The sequence below is a fragment of the Vigna unguiculata genome, chromosome 11 (genome assembly GCF_037176805.1).
Source record: "Vigna unguiculata cultivar grain cowpea cultivar isolate G323 ecotype 2 chromosome 11, ASM3717680v1, whole genome shotgun sequence".
NCBI classification, from domain to species: Eukaryota; Viridiplantae; Streptophyta; class Magnoliopsida; order Fabales; family Fabaceae; genus Vigna; species Vigna unguiculata.
Window position 1 is genome coordinate 3142867 of NC_140802.1, and position 25524 is coordinate 3168390.

A 25524-nucleotide genomic window follows, 5' to 3' on the forward strand; every position below is an offset into this window, starting at 1 on the left:
AAATAAAAAATCTCAATAAAATATTGTAAACAATCAGTCATAACGATAAATATATGTTTATAAAAGAAAATTATTTTGTGAATTTCTTATCGTATTCTTATATTCAAAGAGTGAAACACACATAAATGTATTTAATAAAAAAAATGAAGAATATTAAATGATGGTAAAAAAATAGTACAAATAGTAATAATAATTTTTAGATTAAAATAAAAATAATGAAATATTTTAATTAGAATCTGATAATAAAATATATTAAGTGTGAATGTGATTAAAACGAAAGAGTTATATGTTAGAAGGTACTCTTCATGTTTTAGGAGAAAATTTGTTGTTTATCATATTTTTCTCTTGTTATTTGATAGATTTACTTTTCTTTTTAAATTTGTTTAGTTTAACTTTTTATTTCTGATTTAGGTAATCTTGGTTTTTGAAATATATACATGTGTATGTCGTTTTTTTTTACAGAGATTTTTGTTGTTATTATTTTTGTCAAATGGAATGTCAAAATTTTAGCTAAAAGTAGCAAAATTTATTAGATAATATAAGTGTTTAGCTATATTTAAAAGAAGCGACAACTTAATCAAGGAATTGCCCTAACACAGTGTTTGTTGTTCAAACGAATTTAGGAGCGCAAATATCAGTCAACCAACGTGTTCCTTTGCTACGATTTGAACTTAAATTAGAGAGCGGATTTGGGAGATGTATGGAATTTTGTTTACTTACTTGAAATTGAGAGCATCTCAGGTTACTAATCGCTATTTTTCAATCAAACTGTAACATCCATGGCGCATCACGCCCAGAGCATGTCAGGTTACTATAGCCCGATGCACCCCAACCTCACACCCTTCTCCGTCCATTCATACTGGGTGGGTTGTTGCCAGTGGGAATCGAACCCCCAACCTGACCTTTAACACCTCTGGCACGCCAGCAGATGCTACCAGTTGTGCAGGTACGAATATTATGATATCCGTATCTGTCCCGTTAACATGCGGGTATAAAAAATACATATACATGTTACTTGTGGATATCCATTTACAAAATTTATTTCCTATCCATTGCATATTTTATCTATGTATATCTGCAAGTACAGATTTTTTTTACATCCATAGTCATGAAGCTTTAATCAATTTATTTTTACACATCCATGAACTCAACTTAACTACAGTTGTACTAACACACCTCAAAATGTTCAAATAACATTTATGCAACTAAAAAGTTATTTTTAATATTTTTTTTGTATCTCATGTTCAATAAACTCGATTATAAGATATCCAAATTAAATGAATCTCTTATGAACAAAATTTAATTAAAAATCCATAATTAAACACTAAATGATGACATAAATATAAACTTAACAATACTCTTATAGATGATTTTATTGCTAGAAATTGTTGAAGGTGTTCTCCTTGAATTTGTGTAGGTTAAGTGTCAAATCTTGAGTAAATTTGTTTCAACAAATTAACTTACATTACAAGAAAATTATTAAGTAACAATTAATTTAAAGAAAAAAATATTTTGTCATTATATTGACTAAATTAGACACTATCTGAATTAAATAGTATTGACATTCAAAATAGTTTTTATTATTAATAAAAATTATAATTAGTTTGTGAATTAAAGATTAAATTAGTAGATTTTAAATTAGTCTTTAATTTATAATTAATAATATATAGGAACTTGTTCTTACTTTAAAAATCATTATTAAATTAATTTTTAATTTTCTTGTTATTAGCTAACCGTAGTTTTTTCTCACTTTAAGAAACATTTAACAATGATTTTCTGTCCAACAGTTATTGTTTCGTTTTTTATTTTTTACTTTTCATGATGGTTCCCGGTCAATCCTTAACAATAGTAGGACGGTGAACCATTGTTATTTTTCTTGATTGTTTACTTTTAACAAAGATTTCAACATAATTACAGTAAAAAAATTTATTTTATTTACAAATTTGTCATTACGTTTTTTTTTTCAGCAACTTCTAGTCCATCGGTAATTTTACATGGTTAATGTTTTATTTTTTATTACTCATAGTTTATCTTAAATATTCATAAGCCAGCTATTTTTTTTTATTATATATGTTGAATATTAGTAGTGTTATGTATTACGGTTTCAATCATATTACATTCTCAAGTACCTTTAAAGATTTCTATTAGTAGTTTAATTATTAAGTGATAAATATCATTTATATTATCTCTGACTTGAAATTAATTGTAAAATTAATAAAATTACAATTTTTAATAATTGACCAAAATAATATGTTAAATTTAAGTGACAATTGTCGAAATGTCATTATATTTAAATTAATCTTTTTTTATCAAAGGTGTTGTCTATGTGGCCTAAGCTAGTAATGTTGTGATTAGACAACACTTAAAAAGCACAAAAATACCTATTACGTAAACGATTGTGCGTCTAAGGAAAAAAGGTTAGACGCTAAAAATGTGTGATGATATTTTTATAAATAATGTGTTAAAATTTATGTCTGATCTCTTATGATCAAAAGTAAAATTTGATATTTATATCTGACCCTTTTAAATTAGACGTAAATTTACGTATGATATATAAGAGACGTAAATTTATGTATGATATATAAGAGGGCAAACATAAATATTAAATTTTACGTCTAATCATAAGGAGTCAAACGTAAAACATCTCATATGTAATCCTAACACCACTTTTTTCTTCACACAACAGCAACAGAGTACAGTGTGAACACCCTACAAACACTATGCACCATTCATTGGTGAGTTTTTTTTCTTCCTCTAATGTGAAAATTTCCTTCGCTCTACTAATGGTTCTCCTTCTTTTTCTCAATTTTCAAACCCCATTTGAAGTTGCAGTGAGCACTTTCGAATTTGCACGAGAGCTTTTAGTTTTAAGAAGTGAAAATAGGGCTCACAACCATCATTTGCTGCCACCAAAGCGCTCCCATCAGAGTTGTCGTTAGTATCGTCAGAGAACACAAATGCAAGCCACCACGAACTCAAAACACATCGTAGATGCACTATCCAACCTTGAATGGAAACTTGAATTCACAATGGTTAAAATTCAAGAGGAAGATGGAAAACTCACTGACTTAGGCTAGTAATTTTCCTCATTTTTTTTTTAAGTTCAATTGTTGTTGTGTTGAAAAGGGGAAAAACTGCTGAAGAATAGGAAATATTGGGTGTGACCTTCTTTGAAACATTGCTCACCACTTACATATGTTATTTTAGCCCCAAACCTAAATTTATGTATCCCAAATGTACGTTTAACCTAAAACAGATGTAAATAGTCAAAAACATTAAACTTAATCAACCTTTTTTGTATAAGTGTTGTTTAAACAATAAAAAACAATCTTTGTAGTTGAGAAAAATGTTGTTTTTGCATTTTAGTAACAGTTTTAAAACGTGTGGCTTTAGGAAAAGTGATTGTTGCATATTGCAAACCACTTATTATATATGTGTTGCTGTCTCATCATAAACAAAATTTAGTTTTAGTATTAGTTAAAAATAAGATCTTACATAAGTTATGTAAAAGAATTATAAATTAATTAATTTATACATAAATTAATTCTAACTAGAAAAAAGTTATTTTACCTAGGTAGCACAATTTTTCCTACAGCTTGGGTTGTTAGGAAGACTAACCTGAACGTGAATGCTTTACTGTTCGGCGCGCTAGATTTTTGCTTAATGGAATCAACTTCTGAACTGATTTTTATTTTTTATTAAGAACAAATAATGGATATAAATTAGAAAGAGCACTGAAGGGGTGCTCTAACCCTTATACAAAACAACCATGTACATATTGATGCTCTAACTTGGCATCATAGCACCATCAAAACAAAAAGCTAGAACAATAGCATAACCGTGAACAAAAAACTATGGAATAGACTTGTGGATCCAAACATAGAGATCTAGCAGATTATGCATAACAGAGTTGATCCACCTCCTTTGAATTGTTATCCTAATCCCTTCTATTACAACAAAATTACACTGTGTCAATTTCGTAACTCTACCACTCTACCAAGGTTATCAGTCAAGAGTATCAGCCTGCTTCCACAAACACAACTTCATTGTGTTTTGCTTGCTACAGAACGGAACAAGGGTAATGGAAGTCTGCATAATATGTTGCATCATAAAACATTTGTGAATATAATGGAGGGAGATCTTTGTCGCTGGTAGTGTGTCCTTTTAAACCACCAGCAATAGCATCCAAGTTATCTCAGATGCCTTTGACTTCACATGTAACTACAATATGTTTTGAACATTGCTTTGTGTTCCCTTGTACACAGTCACCAGCACAATACAATTCCATTTAGCCTTTGAACACCTGCAATTTGATAGTTATAACACTAGAACACACAACATTATCGTATCACATGGATTTTAAGCAATTAAATGGGGATAAATTCCAATCACTATAAGAGAACGTCGTAGCAGGAATCTACGTTTCATCCACACCCAAGCTACCATTTGAGCATGAGTAAAAATTTCTATAGGGTCCACTTTCCTTTGCTTTAAGATTACTCCATTCCTATGATTCCAAATTTCCCCTATAGTGGCTAACCACATACCTCTCCAGGCTAGGTTTTGTCTACTATTAAGATTAGAGAGGTGGAAGTGTTTAAAGTTCGCCCTAGGTTTGATATGGTGCACATTACATACCCCCAACCATCTATCACACATATTCCACACCATTTGGACCACCCTACAAGAGATTAATAGATGGACTACAATCTTTTCATATGTGCCACACAAGTGGCAGAGATTATGTTGTAATTGAACCCCCTTTGCTAGTAACTTATCCTTAGTCGATAACTTTTCCAAGAATACCCTCCATTTTAGTATTTGAGCCTTTGGGGTTACCCTTGTGCTCCACAACAATGTAAACTCTTCATACACTTCGTCTTCATCGTATATTTGCAATGCTTTGTAGGCCGATTTTACTGAAAACATCTCATCCTTACCTTCTTTCCATTTCTAAGTATTGGGATGTCCCTTACGTAATCGTAGGTCATTAATAGCTAGGAGAAGTTGTTTCTCCATATTTGACTCCCAAACAAATTTTTGTCTCCTCCAGGTTAGGTCCCACTCCAAACGGTTGTCTTCCCAGTGGCCAACCTCCCTAATAACTCTATCCTTACACTCTGATATCAAATATAGCCTAGGAAACCTACATTTAAGTGTTTCTTCCCCTGCCCATATGTCTTCCCAGAATTTCACTTTGTTCCCTTCACCTAACACCCACTCAAAACTTTTATCAAACCAGAGTCCTTGTGTCGTACTCCCACACGCGTTATAGATGTCCATCCACCATCTTGACGCAGACCTCGATATGTTAGATTCATTAAGGTTCCTCCATGATCCGTACTTTGACTCTAGGACCTGTTTCTATAACCCTTTATCCTCCATTCCTAGTCTCCATTTTGCCAAGAGTGCAACATTAAATAATCGAATGTCCCTTATGTCTAGGCCCCTACCTCCTTTGGTTTACATATCTTTTCTCATTTGACCCATGCTATTTTCTTGGCTTCCAAGCCCCAACCCCAAAGGAAGTTTCTTTGGATTCTTAAGAGTTTATTGCTCACACCTCTTGACATTTTAAAAAAAGACAGGTAGTATAGAGGCAAAGCAGATAAGACAAATTTAATTAGACATACCCGACCAACCATACTTATTAATTTACCTTTCCAATTTGATTATCGGCTACTGACATTCTCAATCATAGGCTACCATAATTGTGTGGACCTTGGATTTCCTCCAATTGGCATTCCAAGGTACACAAAAGGAATTTCCATATGTTTGCAGTTTAGGGTAGTTGAAAATATATTTAACATTGATGCATCCAGGCCTAACCCCCCAACTTTGGTTTTGGAAAAGTTAACCCTTAGTCCATATGGCAGTTCGAAACTTAATGGTTTAATTTTTTAATTTTTTAATTTTTTAATATTTTTTATATTGTAATAATATTTTTGTTTTGGAAATTAAAAATAAATAGGAGGATAAAAAAAATTAAAAATTATATTTATAAGATGAAATAATGTTTCTATATAAGGTTGGATTTTGTAAAATTATATTTTTGAAATCTATTTCTTTTTGTAGTGTTTTGTAAAATGTTGGTTGGAAGTATATTTATATTTATGGTTGGATTTTGGATTTTTTTTTCTTTAAATGTATTAATTTATATTTTTGAATTTGTAAAACAATAGGAGATGGAAAAATGTAATTAAGAAATGGAAAATATATATGTGTAAGATAAGTTATTAATATTTTGTAATTGGTGTAATTTTTTGAGATAATAATATTAAAAAATATACGAGTATATGGTTAAGTAATTCACCTTTATTATTATTATTTTGTAGTTGAAAGTTTATAAAGTACGAATTGATGGTTAAAGAATAATTAAGAGGGAAATTACTTTTGCACTAAATGAAAATATATTTAAAATCGTAATAGAAATGGATAAAAATTCTTGGAAAATAAATAGACCCAAAAGGGTACATAATTGAAAATGAAACATATATAAATTACCATATTCGTCTAAATCTTATGCTCCCTTTATTGTCGATATAGCTCCAAGGTTTGGTATTCATATCGTTTGATAGGTGTTTGAAGGACGTGTATCTCTTGTTTGAATTAAGAGTTCAATGCTTTGTCAAGTGTGTGTGGGACATAGAACATATGGGTCTATACGTTGAACATATGGGACGTAGAACATATGTAGTCTCCACAATGTATCTTTTGTGTTATTTTCTGTAAGAGTTCATTGAAAGTGCATTTGTGGCAGTTTGACATGGTAGGAGAGGTGTCTGATGTGAATGTGAGATCGTAATCCTAAGGACTTTTCATTATGGTTGCCCGTTTGACAGGTCGTCCATAATAAAGTATTATTGGTGGGTTTGGGTTTGTGGAAGCGAGGGAGCTGATTTTAAAAGAGAAAGTATTTCTTCAACTTATGAAGGTAACAAACAATTCAATTATTGTATTAATAGGGAAATTAGACTTACAAACAATCATTTGGACAATGTCACAATATGTTGCTATTTGAGGAACAAATGGCTCCTTATTTATTGATCGTGGGCCTTCAGAAATACAACTTATTAATGGACGTAATGATTGGAATTTGTACACCTTTTTCTTTTGTAAGATGATTTTAATAATTTTATAAAATTAATTAATTGATATTAAAATAATAAGAAAACAATTATAGTCTCCGTCTCACTTCGTTATCATCCATACTCACAAATCTAACATCAGAGGATCCACGTCTTATCATTAAGTATATTCAACTATTATAATAACTTTTATCCATTTAATAAAATTTCTATTCAATTAGATCTTACTTTTTCTTTCTTTTTTTTCCTCAATTATTTAAATAAAAATATTCGTTTTAAAATATATATTCATCGTATACATGAAGTTATTTTTAGTTATCATCAAATTAACTTTACCTAAATATTAATCTTTGTGTCCGAAAATTCATATGTAAGGGTAAAGTTGCATTGTGTGCATCACCTAAAGGATAAAGGCAAGTTGGGAAAAGACCCTTCATTAAAAAACAAATTTTGACTCAAATATTTTATCATTTAATAACCTATATTAAAATTATTTTTCAAAACACTACAAATATTACTATATTATTTTACCTAACTTAAAAAAATATAGTTCTTTTATTTAAAACCACCTATTTTTAATTTAAACGAAAACCAAAAAAGAAATCCAGTTCAAAAATCGATTTCCCATTATTCATGTGTAACAATCATAAATTCATAAACTTTCACCTACAAGATAATATTAAAATTTAATTTATTTAATCAGTTAAAGTTATATATTTCTTAAATTACAAAATATTACTAAATTACGCTTATATATGTTTTTTATTTCTAAACTAATTTTTTTCCATCTCCTATTGTTTACTATTCGAAAACATAAAATTATTTAATATTTAAAAACATAAACTAATACAACTATTTTTTTTTTCAGAAGTCCAACCATAACTATATAATTTTATCATCTAAGACTTTTTTTTCCTACCCTTTAATTTAATAAAAGTCGAAATCACAAAAACAATTAAAAACCAGTTCAGAATTAGAAAGAAAACACGTTCCGGTTTCGTCAACCAGGAAAAACCGTGCTACGTACGTAATTAAAGAAGGAACTGTGCTCACCAAATTCCATATAGCTGCAGTAATCCCACCAAACCATTGATTCGGCGAGCTTTGTAAAAATATATTTCAGAAATTAGTAATAAATGAAGTTAATATTTGCTTAATTTATGACGATATAAAAGGAGATTTTTTTTTCGCATTTTATAATATTAATTTTACTTTTTATAATATAATTATTTTTAAAATGTTTTAATGGTTACTTCTACTTATTTTTTATAATTTCTTTTAATAATTATTTTTTTATTCATTTCATTTTATTTTTAATAAATTTAAATTTATTTTATATATTAATTTAATAATATTATATTATTATCACTTAATAATATAATATTATTTATATTTAAAAAATACGTATACATGACACGATGTGTTTATGCTATTTACTTTTAAAATTAATTATTATTTTAAAACTTTTTTGGTCTTTAATATTTTTTACATATATCACTGGCTAGTTATTTATCTTTCATTAATTTACAACTATTTTCTCTTTTTATATCTTTTCTATCTCATTAATTAGCTTTCTGTTTTTCTTTATTATTATTTCATTATTCTCTGTAATGATCAATTATGTCTCTTCTTTGTGTCTTCTTCTTCTTTCTACCGGATTCACTCGAAGACGTGAGGATGGAGTGTGATTCCTTTTCTACTTGTACCTAATAATTGACTAGTTTTAGAAAATGAATGTTGTATACTACTAACCACTAATTATTATTATTATCTCGTTATTCTGCGTAATCATTGTCTCTTCTTTATGAATCTTTTTATTCTTTCTACTCATTCACTCGAAGACCCGTGTGATTCATTTTCTACTCTTGTACCTAATAATTGACTAATCTTAGAAAATTATTATTGCATATTAAAAACCACTATGTTGCTGTCTCACTATAAACAGAGTTTAGTTTACTATGAGTTAAAAATAACAACTCACAGAAGTTATATGAAAAAAATTACAAACTAATTTATACATAAACTAATTTTAACTAATTAATTTACAGAAGTTAAAAAATTGTTGTTTTTGACATATTTTTTATTAATAGTTTTTAAAATCGTGAGGCTTGTTGAAAAAATGACTCTTGCATATTGCAAACCACTTATTATCCATGTTTGCTGTCTCGCCATAAACAAAATTTATTTTCGCTATAAGTTAAAAATAAGAACTTAGAGAAGTTATTATAACAAAAAGCGGAAGAGAGAAGAGAGAGAAGAAAAAAGAAGAAAGGATTATGTTGAGAGATGGATATTATTTCTTATGGTTTAAACCTCTTGGTCCTAATTTTATGAAAATTAATCTCAATTTGATCTTCAAATCTTGACTTATCTCAATTGGATCTATGTTTTAAAAAATGTGTAATAATAAGGTAATTTTTGTTAGTTTTATTTTTATGATTTTTTTAGTTTTTTTTTTTAAATGGCTATATGTCAAAACAACATTGTGTCACATGGCAGTCAGGAACTTGGATAAAAAACTTAGAAGTGCCAAATTAGATTTTTTATATGTAATTTTTTTAGTTAAAAAAAAGCTATTCATTTTTACTTTTCATTTCCTATGCTTAAAACAAGCACACATAATAGTATAATTCAAAAAAATATGATTGTCATTCGCTATTATATTATGATGTCAAACCATGAATACTATTTTAGATCAGTCTTTCGTACCTCATCAATTTGATTGTGCGGGTATTGTCAAATTTGAGGACGCTTTTCCCGGATCGCGTTCTAATAATTTTTTTAATTCATTATATGTAATTCTAAAAATTTTAAAGATTTGTTTTTGATTGTCTTGAATTCTTGGTTCTCATGAAATTTTTCAAGTTTAGTTAACCTAGATGCATTTTTTTTTCATATTTATCACAAACCTTCCTCCTTCAGAAAAAGAATCAATTATTTTACTCTTTATCATAATCTTTCTAATATAAATTTATCACTTCTCACCTATTTAGAAAAAAGATAAAATTTATATTCACAAATCACAATTATCACATTGCAAAACATAACAAAACACATACTTTAATTAAATAAGCAACCATGTATAAATTCAAAACTTTAAAAAATTTACCATAGGTAGGAAAACACAAAATCCCTAAATTTCATAATTAAGGGTTATATTAATTTGGGAAAAAAATATAATTAAGGTTCATATCAATTTCATAAAAGAATCCCTAAAATCATAATTAAGATTTATACTAATTTGGGATAAACATCCTAAGAAGAATCATAAATCTAACATACATAAATCATTATAAGATATCTTGATATGTAAGAGATCATGCAAAAAATGTATATTTCAATTTTAATCTATATGTTCTTCAACCTCTGTTTTCCAATTTATCTCTTTGTAACTTTTTCTCCTCATAATAACTTACATGGTGGAAAGATCTTATAACAAAAAAACCCTAATCTCTTTTATAAATAAATATTTCCATTATTTTTTTTAATTATTATTATTATTATTTTTCATAATATAAACTTAATATAAATAATATATAATTATAATTTAAAAAAGATATAAATATATATAAAAAAATTCCAAAATTTTTAGGGGAGCCATGGCTCCCCTGTCCTTACAATGTTCCGCCACTGATGGCAGTCTTAGTGTGTTGTTGCAGTGGTAGTGTCGTGTCATTATCGGTGCCTTGTCCTTGACTTAGTCTCAATTTAGTCCTTATATTTATTATTTTAGTCTTAATTTAGTCCCTATATTTGTTATGACTTAATCTTAATTTAGTCCAAATTTTTGTTAAGAATGAATTGATTTCGTCTCTCTCCAAATTGATAGAAAATTTAATTTTTCTATAAATTTTATACTATCAGTGACACATGACACTCCCACTACCATAAATATAGGAACCAAATTGAGACTGAGTCAATAATGTGGCACTGATAGTGACAGTGACACATGGCACTACCACTAACACATCACACTGATACTGCCATGTCGTACATTATTGTTTTTACATGTGGCAAAAAAAATCTAAAAAAATTATAAAAAAATAGAAAAAACCACGAACTGACATATAACATATTTAACGTTGTTAGCACAGTACTCTCGAAAAATACCTAATTGTTAGACATTTTCAAAATTAAGAACCTAATTGAGACGAGTTAACAAATTTGAATAAATTTGAGTAAATTGAATAATCACGATTGAATAAATTGAATAAATAATCACGATTGAAATCGGATAACAAATTTGAGTTTTACAGATATTAGACTCATCCTAAATTTATATTTTAATATTTATTAATTTGTGAATAAATTTTAAATTTTATTTTTAATATGATATTATTTTGTTAAAATTCAATAATAAATTATATAAAATTATAATATACTGTAATAATTATTATTAAAATTATACATATCACTATTTTTATATTAAAGATTAATTATATTTATGTCATTTATTCAAAATAAAAATAATTTTGTATTAAAATTTAATTTAATATAAATCTGCCATTCAAAAAAAATCCAAACCAATTAACCCGCAACCCATAAACCTGAATCAGTTAATCAATATATTAAATAATCGGATATGAATTTAAAAAATATTAAAATCAAATTATACTACATTGATCAAATTGAATCCGGATCTGATCCAACCGACTAATGCTCATCGTTATAAACAACAATTTGGCGCGCATTGTAAAAGTACTTTTTAGAAAATAGTAATAATATTTAATATTTGCTTAATTATATAGAATGTATTTAAATAGTTTATATTTGCTTAAAAACAAAAAAGTCACACAAGTTTAATAAATTACGAAAAAAAAAACGAGGGATTAATAATATGCCCAGGAACTTTTTATCCCATTTTTATTTCATTTTCAATTTCTTTATTTTTTTCTCATTACATCACTTTTTCTTTCTATCTCTTTATTATCTTTTATTCATTAGCAACTATTTTCTCTTTCTTATCTTTTTGTATCTCATTTCTTAGCTTTCTTTATTAGTATTACTATTATGGTCTTATGATTCTCTCTCTGTAATGATCAATTATGTCTCTTTTTCTTCTTTCTACTCGATTCACTCGAAGACATGAGCATTATGGAATGTGATTCATTTTTTGCTCTTGTACCTAATAATTGACTAGTCTTGGAAAATATGGGAAAAGTTGTGAACCTTCACTATATCACAACCAATAATTCATTTCATGGTAATGGAGTACAGCTTTTGAATAACAAGTTGTCGGAAGACTCAATAATCTTTATTGGTTGTTGACGAGCCGTCAAGGAAAAAACATTCACCAACCTTAATTCAAATATTACCTTATTAATATTATTTCCATTGCACTGCACCGAATCACACCCATAAGCTTCACTTCAAATCTCACAGTTTCATTCATCCACTCTCTTCCCTATTCTTATCATGGCAGCAGAAATGGTTACCGGTGTTCTTGTTTCCACTTTTCTCGAGAGGACTATTGACACTTTGGCTTCTCGTCTTTTCGACATATTTCATCAAAGAAAGCACAAGAAGCAACTCCACAACTTGAAGATGAACCTCCTTGCCATTGATGTTGTGGCTCTTGATGCAGAACAAAAGCAGTTCACAGATTCACGCGTCAGAGATTGGCTTCTCAGGGCCAAAGATGTTGTGATTGATGCAGAGGATCTCTTGGATGAGTTAGATTATGAACTCTCCAAGAATCAAATGGAAGCTGAGTCTCATAGTGCTGCTAAGAAGGTGTGGAGTTCCCTCAATTCTTCTTTTCTCATTGAAAATGAAATTGAATCCAGAATGGCAGAAGTCATTGATGACCTAGGTGATCTTGCAGACGAAAGCAATATTCTAGGTTTGAAAAAGGGTGGTGGTGTTGAGGTTGGATCAGGATCAAGCAGTAAATTAACATATTCATCTTTGCCAAATGAAAGTGATATCTGTGGCAGAGATGATGACAAAAAATCTATCTTTAAGTGGCTCACATCGGACACTCACAACAACCTATCTATACTCTCTATTGTGGGTATGGGTGGGATGGGTAAGACCTCTCTTGCCCAACATGTATTCAATGACCCAAGGCTTAAAGGTAAATTTGATATTAATGTTTGGGTCAGTGTTCCACAAGAGTTTGATGTTCTCAAAGTATCAAGAGCAATTCTTGACACAATAGCCAGTTCAACTGATCATAGTATACCGAAGGAAGTAATTCAGAAAAGACTGAAAGAAAACCTTATGGGGAAGAAGTTTCTTCTCGTTTTGGATGATGTTTGGAACGAAAACCCATCTAAATGGGAAGATGTGCAAAAGCCCCTAGTTTTCGGAGGCCAAGGCAGTAGGATTCTTGTCACTGCACGAGGTGAGAAGGTTGCTGATTCGATGCGATCAGAAAAGCACCTTCTGCAGGTATTAAAAGAAGATTATTGTTGGGAATTGTTCGCAAAGCATGCATTCCAAGGTGCTAATCCTCAACAAGACCCAGACTTCGTGGTGATTGCTAAGAAAATAGTTAAAAAATGTGATGGGCTTCCTTTAGCGTTGAAAACAATGGGAAGTTTATTACACAATAAATCATTCCTGTGGGAATGGGAAAACATTATGAGAAGTGATATATGGGATCTTTCAGAAAATGAAAGTGGTATACTCCCGGCTTTAAAATTGAGCTATCTTCACCTTCCTTCTCATCTGAAGAAATGCTTTGCATTTTGTGCCTTACTTCCCAAAGGTTATCGGTTTGACAAGGATATTTTAATTCAATGGTGGATGGCTCAAAATTTTCTAGAAAGCCATATACAGAAAAAGAGTGCTATAGAAGTTGGTGAACAATATTTCAATGATCTATTATCTTGGTCCTTCTTTCAACTGTCAAGTAACGAAGAGGAAGAGCATTTTATCATGCATGACCTTCTAAATGATTTGGCCAAATACGTTTGTAAGGACGTCTGCATCAGTATAGGAGTTGATGAACCAGAAGGTATACCCAAAACAACCCGTCATTATTCATTTTCATCCTTTAGATTCTCTTTTAATGGGTTTGGTAGTTCGATTGATGCTCAAAAGTTGCATACATTTACGCAAACAGATCCAAACTCGGGTTGGTTTTGGGATTGCAAGATGTCCATAGATGACTTGTTCTCCAGATTTAAGTTGATACGTATCTTATCTTTGAATCATTATCATAACCTTACGGAGGTGCCTGAATCTATAGGAAATCTTAAGCATCTTCGTTCATTAGATCTATCCTGCACTGATATAGAAAAGCTACCTGACTCAATGAGTTTACTCTACAAGTTGCAAATACTGAAGCTGAACAAGTGTCGTAGATTAAAGCAGTTTCCCTCATGTTTACATAAACTTCAAAATTTGCGTTGCCTTGAATTAGTAGGTATTGGAGTGGAAAATGTGGCAGCACATTTGGGAAAACTGGAGAATGTTCAAGTATCGATGAGTTCGTTTCATGTTGAGAAAAGTAAGGAAATCAATATTCAGCGATTAGGACAATTCAATCTTCATGGAAGTCTAACAATTGATGATCTGCAAAATATTGAGAATCCCTCTGATGCATTAGAAGCAGATTTGAAGAGCAAACCACACCTTGTGGGCCTACAGTTCAAATGGAATTTCATTGGTAGCTCCTCTGTTGATTCAACAAAAGCTGAGGATGTAATTGAGAATCTACGACCTTCAAAATACTTGAAGAATTTGTCAATAAGGAACTACATTGGTAAACAATTTCCAAATTGGTTACTCCACAATTCATTACCAAACCTGGTGTCCTTAGTGTTGGATGATTGTAGATCTTGCGAACGTTTACCTCCGCTTGGGCTTTTGCCATTTCTCAAGGACTTGAGTATTTATAAACTTGATGGGATAGTGAGTATTGATGCTGATTTTCATGGGAACAACTCTTCTTCATTTAAATCCCTTCAAACATTGTCGTTCTCCGATATGAGGCAATGGGAAAAGTGGGATTGCCAAGATGTGACAGGTGCTTTTCCACGTTTAGAACTTTTTTGGATAAAAAATTGTCCTAAGCTAAAAGCATACCTGCCAAAGTTTGTTGCTTTAAAAGACCTATATGTCTCTAACTGTGAACAACTTGAAGCTTTGATTGTCAGTGCGATAGAATTACGTCTACAAGACTGTGGAAAGCTGCAGTTGGACTGCTCTACATTGAAAAATCTCACAATGGATGGGCACGACATGGCAGCATCATCGGTGGCAATGGTTGGACATATGCTATTCAACACTTCTCTTACAAGCTTGTCCATTTGTTCACCTCTGGAGTCAATAAGTGATGATTGTGTCTCTCTAAGGATCTTTCCACTTGATTTCTTTCCAACACTCAAGAGGCTTGAACTCAGTGGATTTCCTAATCTACAGATGATTTCACAGGATCACGTTCACAATCATCTCCAGTATCTGAAAATCAAAGAGTGTCCTAAATTTGAATCATTGCCAGCAAACATGCATATGCTGCTTCCATCTCTCGGTCGGCTACACATAGGAGACTGTCCGACACTTGAGTCGTTCCCTGATGGGGGTTTGCCATCAAATATAAAATACATCACACTCAGGAATTGCTTTAGACTTGTTGGCTTACTAAAGGGAGCTTTGGGAGACAGTTCTTCTTTGGAAAGCTTGGGGATATCAACACCAGATGCAGAATGTTTTCTTGATGAAGGTTTGCTTCCAACATCCCTTACTGAACTACAATTTCTTTATTGTCAAAATTTAGAAAAGCTGGACTGTAAGGGTCTCTTACAACTCTCATCTCTTAGAACACTGTATCTTCAAGACTGCCCCAACCTCCAACGCTTACCAGAGGAGGGCCTTCCTAAATCAATTTCATCTCTTCGTATAACTAATTGTCCTTTACTGAAACAGCGTTGCCAAGAAGGAGGCGAAGACTGGGAAAAAGTTGCTCACATTCGAAACCTATATATATATTAGTGATGTTGTTTTATTTTGTTTAATAGTAGTGTATCAACTATTTTTCCTCTTTCTCTCACTCTGGTAGTCCACTCATGTAACAAATTACACTTCCATGGAATTGTTTTTAAATTCAACACTATAATTATTAAGCCTCTATCTCTTTATTGATGATTAGGTTTAGAACAAATTCTGGTATAGCAAATGTATTTACTTAAAATCTGGCTATCAGTTTTATTTTAAGCACTCAATTAAATTAGGGGATATAAAATGCAACATTGGTAAAGCTTAAATAAATAAGTTTCTTAATATTATTTTTGTAAATGAAATGCATAATAAATTATTAAATAAATTAATTCCTTGAAAAGTATATTTGTTTGTATTTTATGCAATAATGGTAAAGCTTAAATAAATTTTAAGTTTTCTAATATTATTTTTGTAAATGAAATGCATAATAAGTTATTAAATAAATTAACTCCTTGAAAAAGTATATTTGTTTGTATTTTGTCTTTAATATTATATAGTTTCTTTTGACTACGTACTTTTGAAATATTTTGTTTGTTTAATCCTTGAACTTATTTCTTTCATAACCATCTATGTATTGTTTTTTTCTTATAAAATTGTGTATATCGCCAAAACAAATAATAGAAGTGTTTTAATGTATATGATTGTTCAAGAATCTAGATTTTGTGAAACCTGTTTATCCTAACTTAAACATGCAAAATAGAACTGATCTAGATAACACAAGAAATACAAATAAAAATATTAATTTATTAAATATGTACTTTAAAAAACTAGTTGTTTAAAGTAAAATAACAAGACGTGTTAAACCTAAATTTTATTACTCTGAAATTCACGCTTTTTTTTTTCTGGTTTTCTGTTTTACAGCAATAATTTCTATTATCAATATCCACGGATGGAATAGAACTCCAGTGAATTATATATGTAGGTTTTATTTAGGAGAATTTAGGAGAAGATTAAGCACCTGATTTTTGTGAGCGAACCCACCAGACACATAAACCAGGACAGACATAAAAAAGTCGAAAATTTGAAGCTTTAAATGTAGTGAGACATTTTTTTCATCCAAAACTTGAATCTCAAATAAGAGATACCTCTCTAGATCATTCACAATTATAATAACAAACTGGGCATCTAATGTATTTGGATCAGGCTTTTGAGGTTATTACTTTCTGCATCCCTAAAACTATTAGATGCATCCCCACAATAAGAGGAAAAGACTCAAATAACTTCCACCACTGCATAACATTTTGTCCCGCCACTACTGCGAGTTCCACCATCACTGCCACTGCAGAAAAAGAAGAAGAGGGGAAGAGTGTTCTTTTTTAGAATGTATTTTATATATTCTTATAAAATATCCTATATGCGGACCTTAGAGGCCATGGCCCCCAAGATTTTTTAATTTTTTTTAAAAATATTTTTTAAATTGATTTTTATTTTTTTATAAAATATTGTTTTTAATATTAATAAATAATAAAATAAAATTTAACATAGATATTTTTATTGTTCTCTTCCATTATAAGTTTCTCACGTATTATAACTCTTCTATTATAAGTTTCTCACGTATTATAATTATTTATTACTCTTGTATCTCTTCTTTTATTTTTTCTTTTAAAAAATAAATACAAATTATATATAAATTTATTCTTTCACTCTTGGTTTTTATCCGTTATTTTTTAATATAAAGTTAGTTCTCTCATTCTCTTGATAGAAAAGTATTAGTTTAATATTTAATTATTTTTTTCATCTTATAAATTTTTTGTATATTTTTTTTATGAATATAAAAGGAAAGGTTATGTACTATATATTTTTTCATAACCATTTGTAACTTGTTTATTATATTTTTTTTGTTATTAATTACGTCTCTCAATTTTTTATTAGATTTTGATAAATTATTTTTTAATCTTAATTTTTATTTAAATAGGTATATATATTGATGAAAAATAAAATAATAGATTCAGTTGTTATAAAGTGATAAAAGAAAAGATACCTTGAAGATAAAAATAATACAAATTTACTATTTTACCTATTTTCAAACATGATACAAGAAATTCAATTGATGCTAATTTTTATGGGAATAACTCTTGTTCGTTTGCATCTTTGGAAACATTGTACTTCTCCAATATGAAGGAATGGGAAGAATGGAAATGCATAGATGTTACGGGTGCCTTCCGATGCAGGGGCGGAATTATTAAGGGATAGGGGAGCCGAGGCTCCTTCAACCGTTTTTGGTTTCACTTTTTTTTCTATATATTTAAAAAATAATATTTAAAAATTATTACTCTATTTATATTAATTGTTTTTATTTTATTTTATTTTCTATATATTTAAAAATATATATTTATATATTACTACTTTATTTATATATTATTACCTTATTTATATTAATTTAGTTTGAAAAATCTATTTTAAAATTTAAAAATCACGTTTTGTTCTCTATTATAATTTCTTATACTGTTCTATTTGGTTTCTCTCTTCCGTGCCTCCAACTCTTTCTCTCATTTTATTTCCATCTCAATTTTCACCATCAATTCCTTATTATTTTCAAAATCAAATTGCACTACGACAAAATTGAAGAGTTAAAGAACATTTTGGACCGAACAATTTCTTCTTTTGAGTAAGTTCATCTTTTCCTTTTTATTTTTGAAGCAATATGTTTCCCTCTTGTATGTGGCTTTTCCACGCTCTAGGCATATATCTATCTGTTAGAGAACATAAAATCATGTTTTAATTATTGATCAATCTTCTTTGTGTAGATAGAGCTATTTTAAGCTTTGAAATTGTGTAAGGGAAGAACAAGATTAGGAATCTACTCTAAGGTAAGGGAAGCTAATCATTTAGAAGTTATTAGTTTTCTTAAAATATTGAGTCTTGCTTTTAAGATTTAATTTTGGGTATTCATAATTTTATCTTTTTGTAAATAGGTGAGAGGTGAAAAATTTATATTAGAAAAATTATGATAAAGAGTAAAAGAATTGATTCTTTTTTCAAGAGGAAGGCTTGTGATGAAGATGAAAAAAATGCATCTACGTCATCTAAAATTGAGAAACTTCATGAGAATCCAAATATTGAAGAAAATGAAAAACAACTCTCTAAGGTTCACAAAGTTACACATAATGAATTTGAAAATACTTTAGAACGTGATCCGGGAAAGCGTATTCAAATTTGGCAATACCCACCAAATCAAATTGATGAGGTACAAATGGCTTATCTAAAATGGGGTCCATATCAAATGCGTCTAGAAAATTATCCATTTTTTGGTAAAGATTATCATCCAAGAAGATTTCAGTACACATGGTTTAGCTTATTTCCTTTATGGTTAGAGTATTCGCCATTAAAAGATGCTGCATATTGCTTACCGTGCTATCTTTTTAGTAAAAAACTTTTATCAAACCAGAGTCCTTGTGTTGTACTCCCACACGCGTTATAGATGTCCATCCACCATCTTGACGCAGACCTCAATATGTTAGAATCATTAAGGTTCCTCCATGATCCGTACTTTGACTCTAGGACCTGTTTCTATAACCCTTTATCCTCCATTCCTAGTCTCCATTTTGCCAAGAGTGCAACATTAAATAATCGAATGTCCCTTATGTCTAGGCCCCTACCTCCTTTGGTTTACATATCTTTTCCCATTTGACCCATGCTATTTTCTTGGCTTCCAAGCCCCAACCCCAAAGGAAGTTTCTTTGGATTCTTAAGAGTTTATTGCTCACACCTCTTGGCCTTTTAAAAAAAGACAGGTAGTATAGAGGCAAAGCAGATAAGACAAATTTAATTAGACATACCCGACTAACCATACTTATTAATTTACCTTTCCAATTTGATTATCGGCTACTGGCATTCTCAATCATAGGCTACCATAATTGTGTGGACCTTGGATTTCCTCCAATTGGCATTCCAAGGTACACAAAAGGAATTTCCATATGTTTGCAGTTTAGGGTAGTTGAAAATATATTTAACATTGATGCATCCAGGCTCAACCCCCCAACTTTGGTTTTGGAAAAGTTAACCCTTAGTCCATATGGCAGTTCAAAACTTAGCGTTGAAAACAATGGGAAGTTTATTACACAATAAATCATTCCTGTGGGAATGGGAAAACATTATGAGAAGTGATATATGGGATCTTTCAGAAAATGAAAGTGGTATACTCCCGGCTTTAAAATTGAGCTATCTTCACCTTCCTTCTCATCTGAAGAAATGCTTTGCATTTTGTGCCTTACTTCCCAAAGGTTATCAGTATGACAAGGATATTTTAATTCAATGGTGGATGGCTCAAAATTTTCTAGAAAGCCATATACAGAAAAAGAGTCCTATAGAAGTTGGTGAACAATATTTCAATGATCTATTATCTTGGTCCTTCTTTCAACAGTCAAGTAACCAAGACGAAGATCGCTTTATCATGCATGACCTTCTAAATGATTTGGCCAAATACGTTTGTAAGGACGTCTGCATCAGGATAGGAGTTGATGAACAAGAAGGTATATCCAAAACAACCCGTCATTGTTCATTTTTATCATCTGAATTTTGTTTTGATGGGTTTGGGAGTTCAATTGATACCCAAAAGTTGCACACATTTACGCAAACATATCCATACTCGGGTCGGGTTTGGGATTGCAAGATGTCGATAGATGACTTGTTCTCCAAATTTAAGTTCATACGTATCTTATCTTTGAATCATTGTCGTAGCCTTACAGAGGTGCCTGAATCTATAGGAAATCTTAAGCATCTTCGTTCATTAGATCTCTCCTGGACTGAAATAGAAAAACTACCTGACTCAATGGGTTTACTCTACAAGTTGCAAATACTGAAGCTGAACAAGTGTCATAGATTAAAGCAGTTTCCCTCATGTTTACATAAACTTCAAAATTTGCGTTGTCTTGAATTAGTAGGTATTGGAGTGGAAAATGTGGCAGCACATTTGGGAAAACCGAAGAATGTTCAAGTATCGATGAGTTCGTTTCATGTTGAGAAAAGTAAGGAAATGAATATTCAGCGATTAGGACAATTCAATCTTCATGGACGTCTAACAATTGATGATCTGCAAAATATTGAGAATCCCTCTGATGCATTAGAAGCAGATTTGAAGAGCAAACCACACCTTGTGGGCCTACAGTTCAAATGGAATTTCATTGGTAGCTCCTCTGTTGATTCAGCAAAAGCTGAGGATGTAGTTGAGAATCTACGACCTTCAAAATACTTGAAGAATTTGTCAATAAGGAACTACATTGGTAAACAATTTCCAAATTGGTTACTCCACAATTCATTACCGAACCTGGTGTCCTTAGTGTTGGATGATTGTAGATCTTGCGAACGTTTACCTCCGCTTGGGCTTTTGCCATTTCTCAAGGAATTGAGTATTTATAGACTTGATGGGATAGTGAGTATTGATGCTGATTTTCATGGGAACAACTCTTCTTCGTTTAAATCCCTTCAAACATTGTCGTTCTCCGATATGAGGCAATGGGAAAAGTGGGATTGCCAGGATGTGACAGGTGCTTTTCCACGTTTAGAACATTTTTGGATAAAAAATTGTCCTATGCTAAAAGCATACCTGCCAAAGTTTGTTGCTTTAAAATACCTATATGTTCGTCACTGCGAACAACTTGAAGCTTTGATAGTCAGTGTGCTAGAATTACGTCTACAAGACTGTGGAAAGCTGCAGTTGGACTGCTCTACAATGGAAAAGCTCACAATGGATGGGCACGGCAAGACAACATCGTTGCTGGCAATGGTTGTACATATGCTATTCGACACTTCTCTTGAAATCTTGACTCTGGAGTCAATAAGTGATGATTGTGTCTCTCTAAGGATCTTTCCACTTGATTTCTTTCCAACACTCAGGATGCTTGAACTCAGTGGGTTTCCTAATCTACAGATGATTTCACAGGATCACGTTCACAATCATCTTGGGTCTCTGGTAATTGAAAAGTGTCCTAAATTTGAATTGCCAGTAAACATGCATATGCTGCTTCCATCTCTCGGTCGGCTACACATAGGAGACTGTCCGACACTTGAGTCGTTCCCTGATGGGGGTTTGCCATCAAATATAAAATACATCACACTCAGGAATTGCTTTAGACTTGTTGGCTTACTAAAGGGAGCTTTGGGAGACAGTTCTTCTTTGGAAAGCTTGGGGATATCAACACCAGATGCAGAATGTTTTCTTGATGAAGGTTTGCTTCCAACATCCCTTACTGAACTACAATTTCTTTATTGTCAAAATTTAGAAAAGCTGGACTGTAAGGGTCTCTTACAACTCTCATCTCTTAGAAGACTGTATCTTGTAGACTGCCCCAACCTCCAACGCTTACCAGAGGAGGGCCTTCCTAAATCAATTTCATTCCTTGATATAACTTATTGTCCTTTACTGAAACAGCGTTGCCAAAAAGGAGGCGAAGACTGGGAAAAAGTTGCTCACATTCGATACCTATATATATATTAGTGATGTTGTTTTATTTTGTTTAATAGTAGTGTATCAACTATTTTTCCTCTTTCTCTCTCTGGTAGTCCACTCATGTAACAAATTACACTTCCATGGAATTGTTTTTAAATTCAACACTATAATTATTAGGCCTCTATCTCTTTATTGATGATTAGGTTTAGAACAAATTCTGGTATAGCAAATGTATTTTCTTAAAATCTGGCTATCAGTTTTATTTTAAGCACTCAATTAAATTAGGGGATATAAAATGCAACATTGGTAAAGCTTAAATAAATAAGTTTCTTAATATTATTTTTGTAAATGAAATGCATAATAAATTATTAAATAAATTAATTCCTTGAAAAGTATATTTGTTTGTATTTTATGCAATAATGGTAAAGCTTAAATAAATTTTAAGTTTTCTAATATTATTTTTGTAAATGAAATGCATAATAAATTATTAAATAAATTAACTCCTTGAAAAAGTATATTTGTTTGTATTTTGTCTTTAATATTATATAGTTTCTTTTGACTACGTACTTTTGAAATATTTTGCTTGTTTAATCCTTTAACTTATTTCTATCATAACCATCTATGTTTTTTTTTTCTTATAAAATTGCGTATATTGCCAAAACAAATAATAGAAGTGATTTAATGTATGTGATTGTTCAAGAATCTAGATTTTGTGAAACCTGTTTATCCGAACTTAAACATGCAAAATAGAACTGATCTAGATAACACAAGAAATACAAATAAAAATATTAATTTATTAAATATGTACTTTAAAAAAAGTAGTTGTTTAAAGTAAAATAACAAGACGTGTTAAACCTAAATTTTATTACTCTGAACCACCTTCTTCTCACATTTTATTTTTCTGATTTTCTGTTGTACAGCAATAATTTCTATTATCAATATCCACGGATGAAATAGAACTCCAATGAATTATATATGTAGCTTGTATTTAGGACAATTTAGGAGAAGATTAAGCACCTGATTTTTGTGAGCAAACCCACCAGACACATAAACCAGAACATAAAAAGTCGAAAATTTGAAGCTTTAAATGTAGTGAGACATTTTTTTCATCCAAAACTTGAATCTCAAGTAAGAGACACCTTTCTAGATCATTGACAATTGTAATAACAAAAAATGGAACTTTATAGTACCGTTGGGCCATTAACAATTATAATCTATTTGGATCAAGCTTTTGCGGCTACTATTTCCTGCATCCTACAATTACTAGTTGCATCCCCACAATAATATGAAAAGACTCAAATAACCTTCACCACTGCATAACATTTTGCTCCGCCACTGCGAGTTCCACCATCACTGCCACTGCAGAAAAAGAAGAGGGGAAGATGTTATAGAGGAAGAAGAGAACACGCGGAAAAAAAAAACTTTCGGAAAGCATTTTTAGAATGTATTTTATATATTCTTATAAAAAGTCTTTTCAGAACACATTTTGTAGAAAACTTATTTTGGAAATATATTATATGTATTCTAAAATTTTGTTTAGGAAATCTTAATCCAAAATACTTTCGAATCTTTTTTCCCTCCTTTTAAATCCTTCCAAATCTATTTTATTTTTTCATATTGTTAATAGAGGGATTGAATCCACAATATTTTCCTCTATTATTTCTTCCTAATCATTAATTCACGTTATCACTTCATACCTCTTCCACATGCATTCAAAAAATCTAATTTCGAAAATTTTGTTCTAAAAGTCTGATTTAAAAAATTTATTCTGAAAATTTCATTTGGAAAGTCTTATTTTGGAAAGATTCTTTCATAATGTATATTCTAAAAGTCACTTTTTCATATGATAAAATGGTCATTTTCAAATTTGTGAGGTGAACAAAGAAATTCTAGAAGTGTAAGAAGTAAAACCCAATATTTGATTCAATTATTTTCGTTACTTTGGATTATATGCCCTCATCCTACTATCAGACTTATGTTTCCTGCACGCACCCCATCATTACTAAATGTGCTCCTATACTCAAAAACCTAAATTATTCCCCTACCATACTGTTAACATCATTTGCTATAAAGGAAGAAAAAGAGAAAAAATGAGTTGTGAAAAAAAACTCCTTTTGAAATACATTTCATGTGTTCCACAAAACTGATCCTAGAAAATTCATTCCAAAAAGTATTATATACATTTTGGAAAGTTTATTATGAAAATTCTATTATGAAAAGCTTGTTCCATAATGCACCTCACATGTTTCTAAAATCTCATTCTGGAAATCCAAAAGTTTTATTTCAAAAATTTCATTCTAAAAATCATATTCTGAAGACTTTATATTGCTCCTTTTGAAAGACTTCTAAAACAGGTAATTTGAAAATCAATGCTAAAAAATATATCATTTTAAATATTAAGGAGTGTGAGAAGAAATTGTGGTAATGGAGAAGGAGAACACCATGTTTAAGGTCATTCAGGTCTATAAACAAACTCCAAGACAAAATTAAACACATAATATTTAGTTTCAAAAAGATTCTTACTTTCTCAAACAAACCACATAAATGTTAAGACAAATAATTAACTATTTCAGCAAGCTTCATTCATGAAATATTAATAATCAGATAGAAAAATAAAAAACAAAGGGATGGACAAATCAAGAAATCAAAATTAAATTATTAAAAATATTTAAGTTCAAGAAATCACCAATAACTATAGTTTATATCATGATAAAATGCAGAGAGGCCATAAAAGAATCAAAATTTTCAAATTCTTTGAGATACAATCAAGGAAAATTCAGTGATCTTTTTGCGAACTCAGAGAATAATTCTCAAGGTCTCTTAATAGATATTTTTCATAAAAAAATATTTTGAATTTTTTATTTTAAAAATATTTAAAATTAGAGATAAAATTATATTGAAAAAATGATAAAAAATGTAGTTTAAATTTCAAACCTTAAACCTTGAAACCTTGAATCCTAATTTTTGCAAAATCCCGAAGAGGTCATAAAGAGGTTATATATTTAAAACGATAATATTAGTACAAAAAAAGTGTTCAAAAATAAAGATTCTTTAAACCACAATAAGTTGTTTGCTAATTCTACTAACTTTGTTAATTATCTT

At 30.3% G+C, this 25524-nt stretch overlaps 2 protein-coding genes across 2 annotated transcripts; both read left to right on the top strand.

Moving 5' to 3' along the window:
* Nucleotides 1-12293: 12293 nt before the first annotated feature.
* LOC114169893 (putative disease resistance RPP13-like protein 1) lies at nucleotides 12294-16153 on the top strand. The gene has a single exon (XM_028055275.2). It carries the CDS (start codon nucleotides 12504-12506, stop codon nucleotides 16026-16028), a length of 3525 nt encoding a protein of 1174 aa, XP_027911076.2. The 5' UTR covers nucleotides 12294-12503; the 3' UTR covers nucleotides 16029-16153.
* A 3917-nt stretch (nucleotides 16154-20070) lies between these two features.
* Nucleotides 20071-22720, top strand: LOC114169894 (putative disease resistance RPP13-like protein 1). The gene has a single exon (XM_085668900.1). It carries the CDS (start codon nucleotides 20080-20082, stop codon nucleotides 22468-22470), a length of 2391 nt encoding a protein of 796 aa, XP_085525026.1. The 5' UTR covers nucleotides 20071-20079; the 3' UTR covers nucleotides 22471-22720.
* Nucleotides 22721-25524: the final 2804 nt, after the last annotated feature.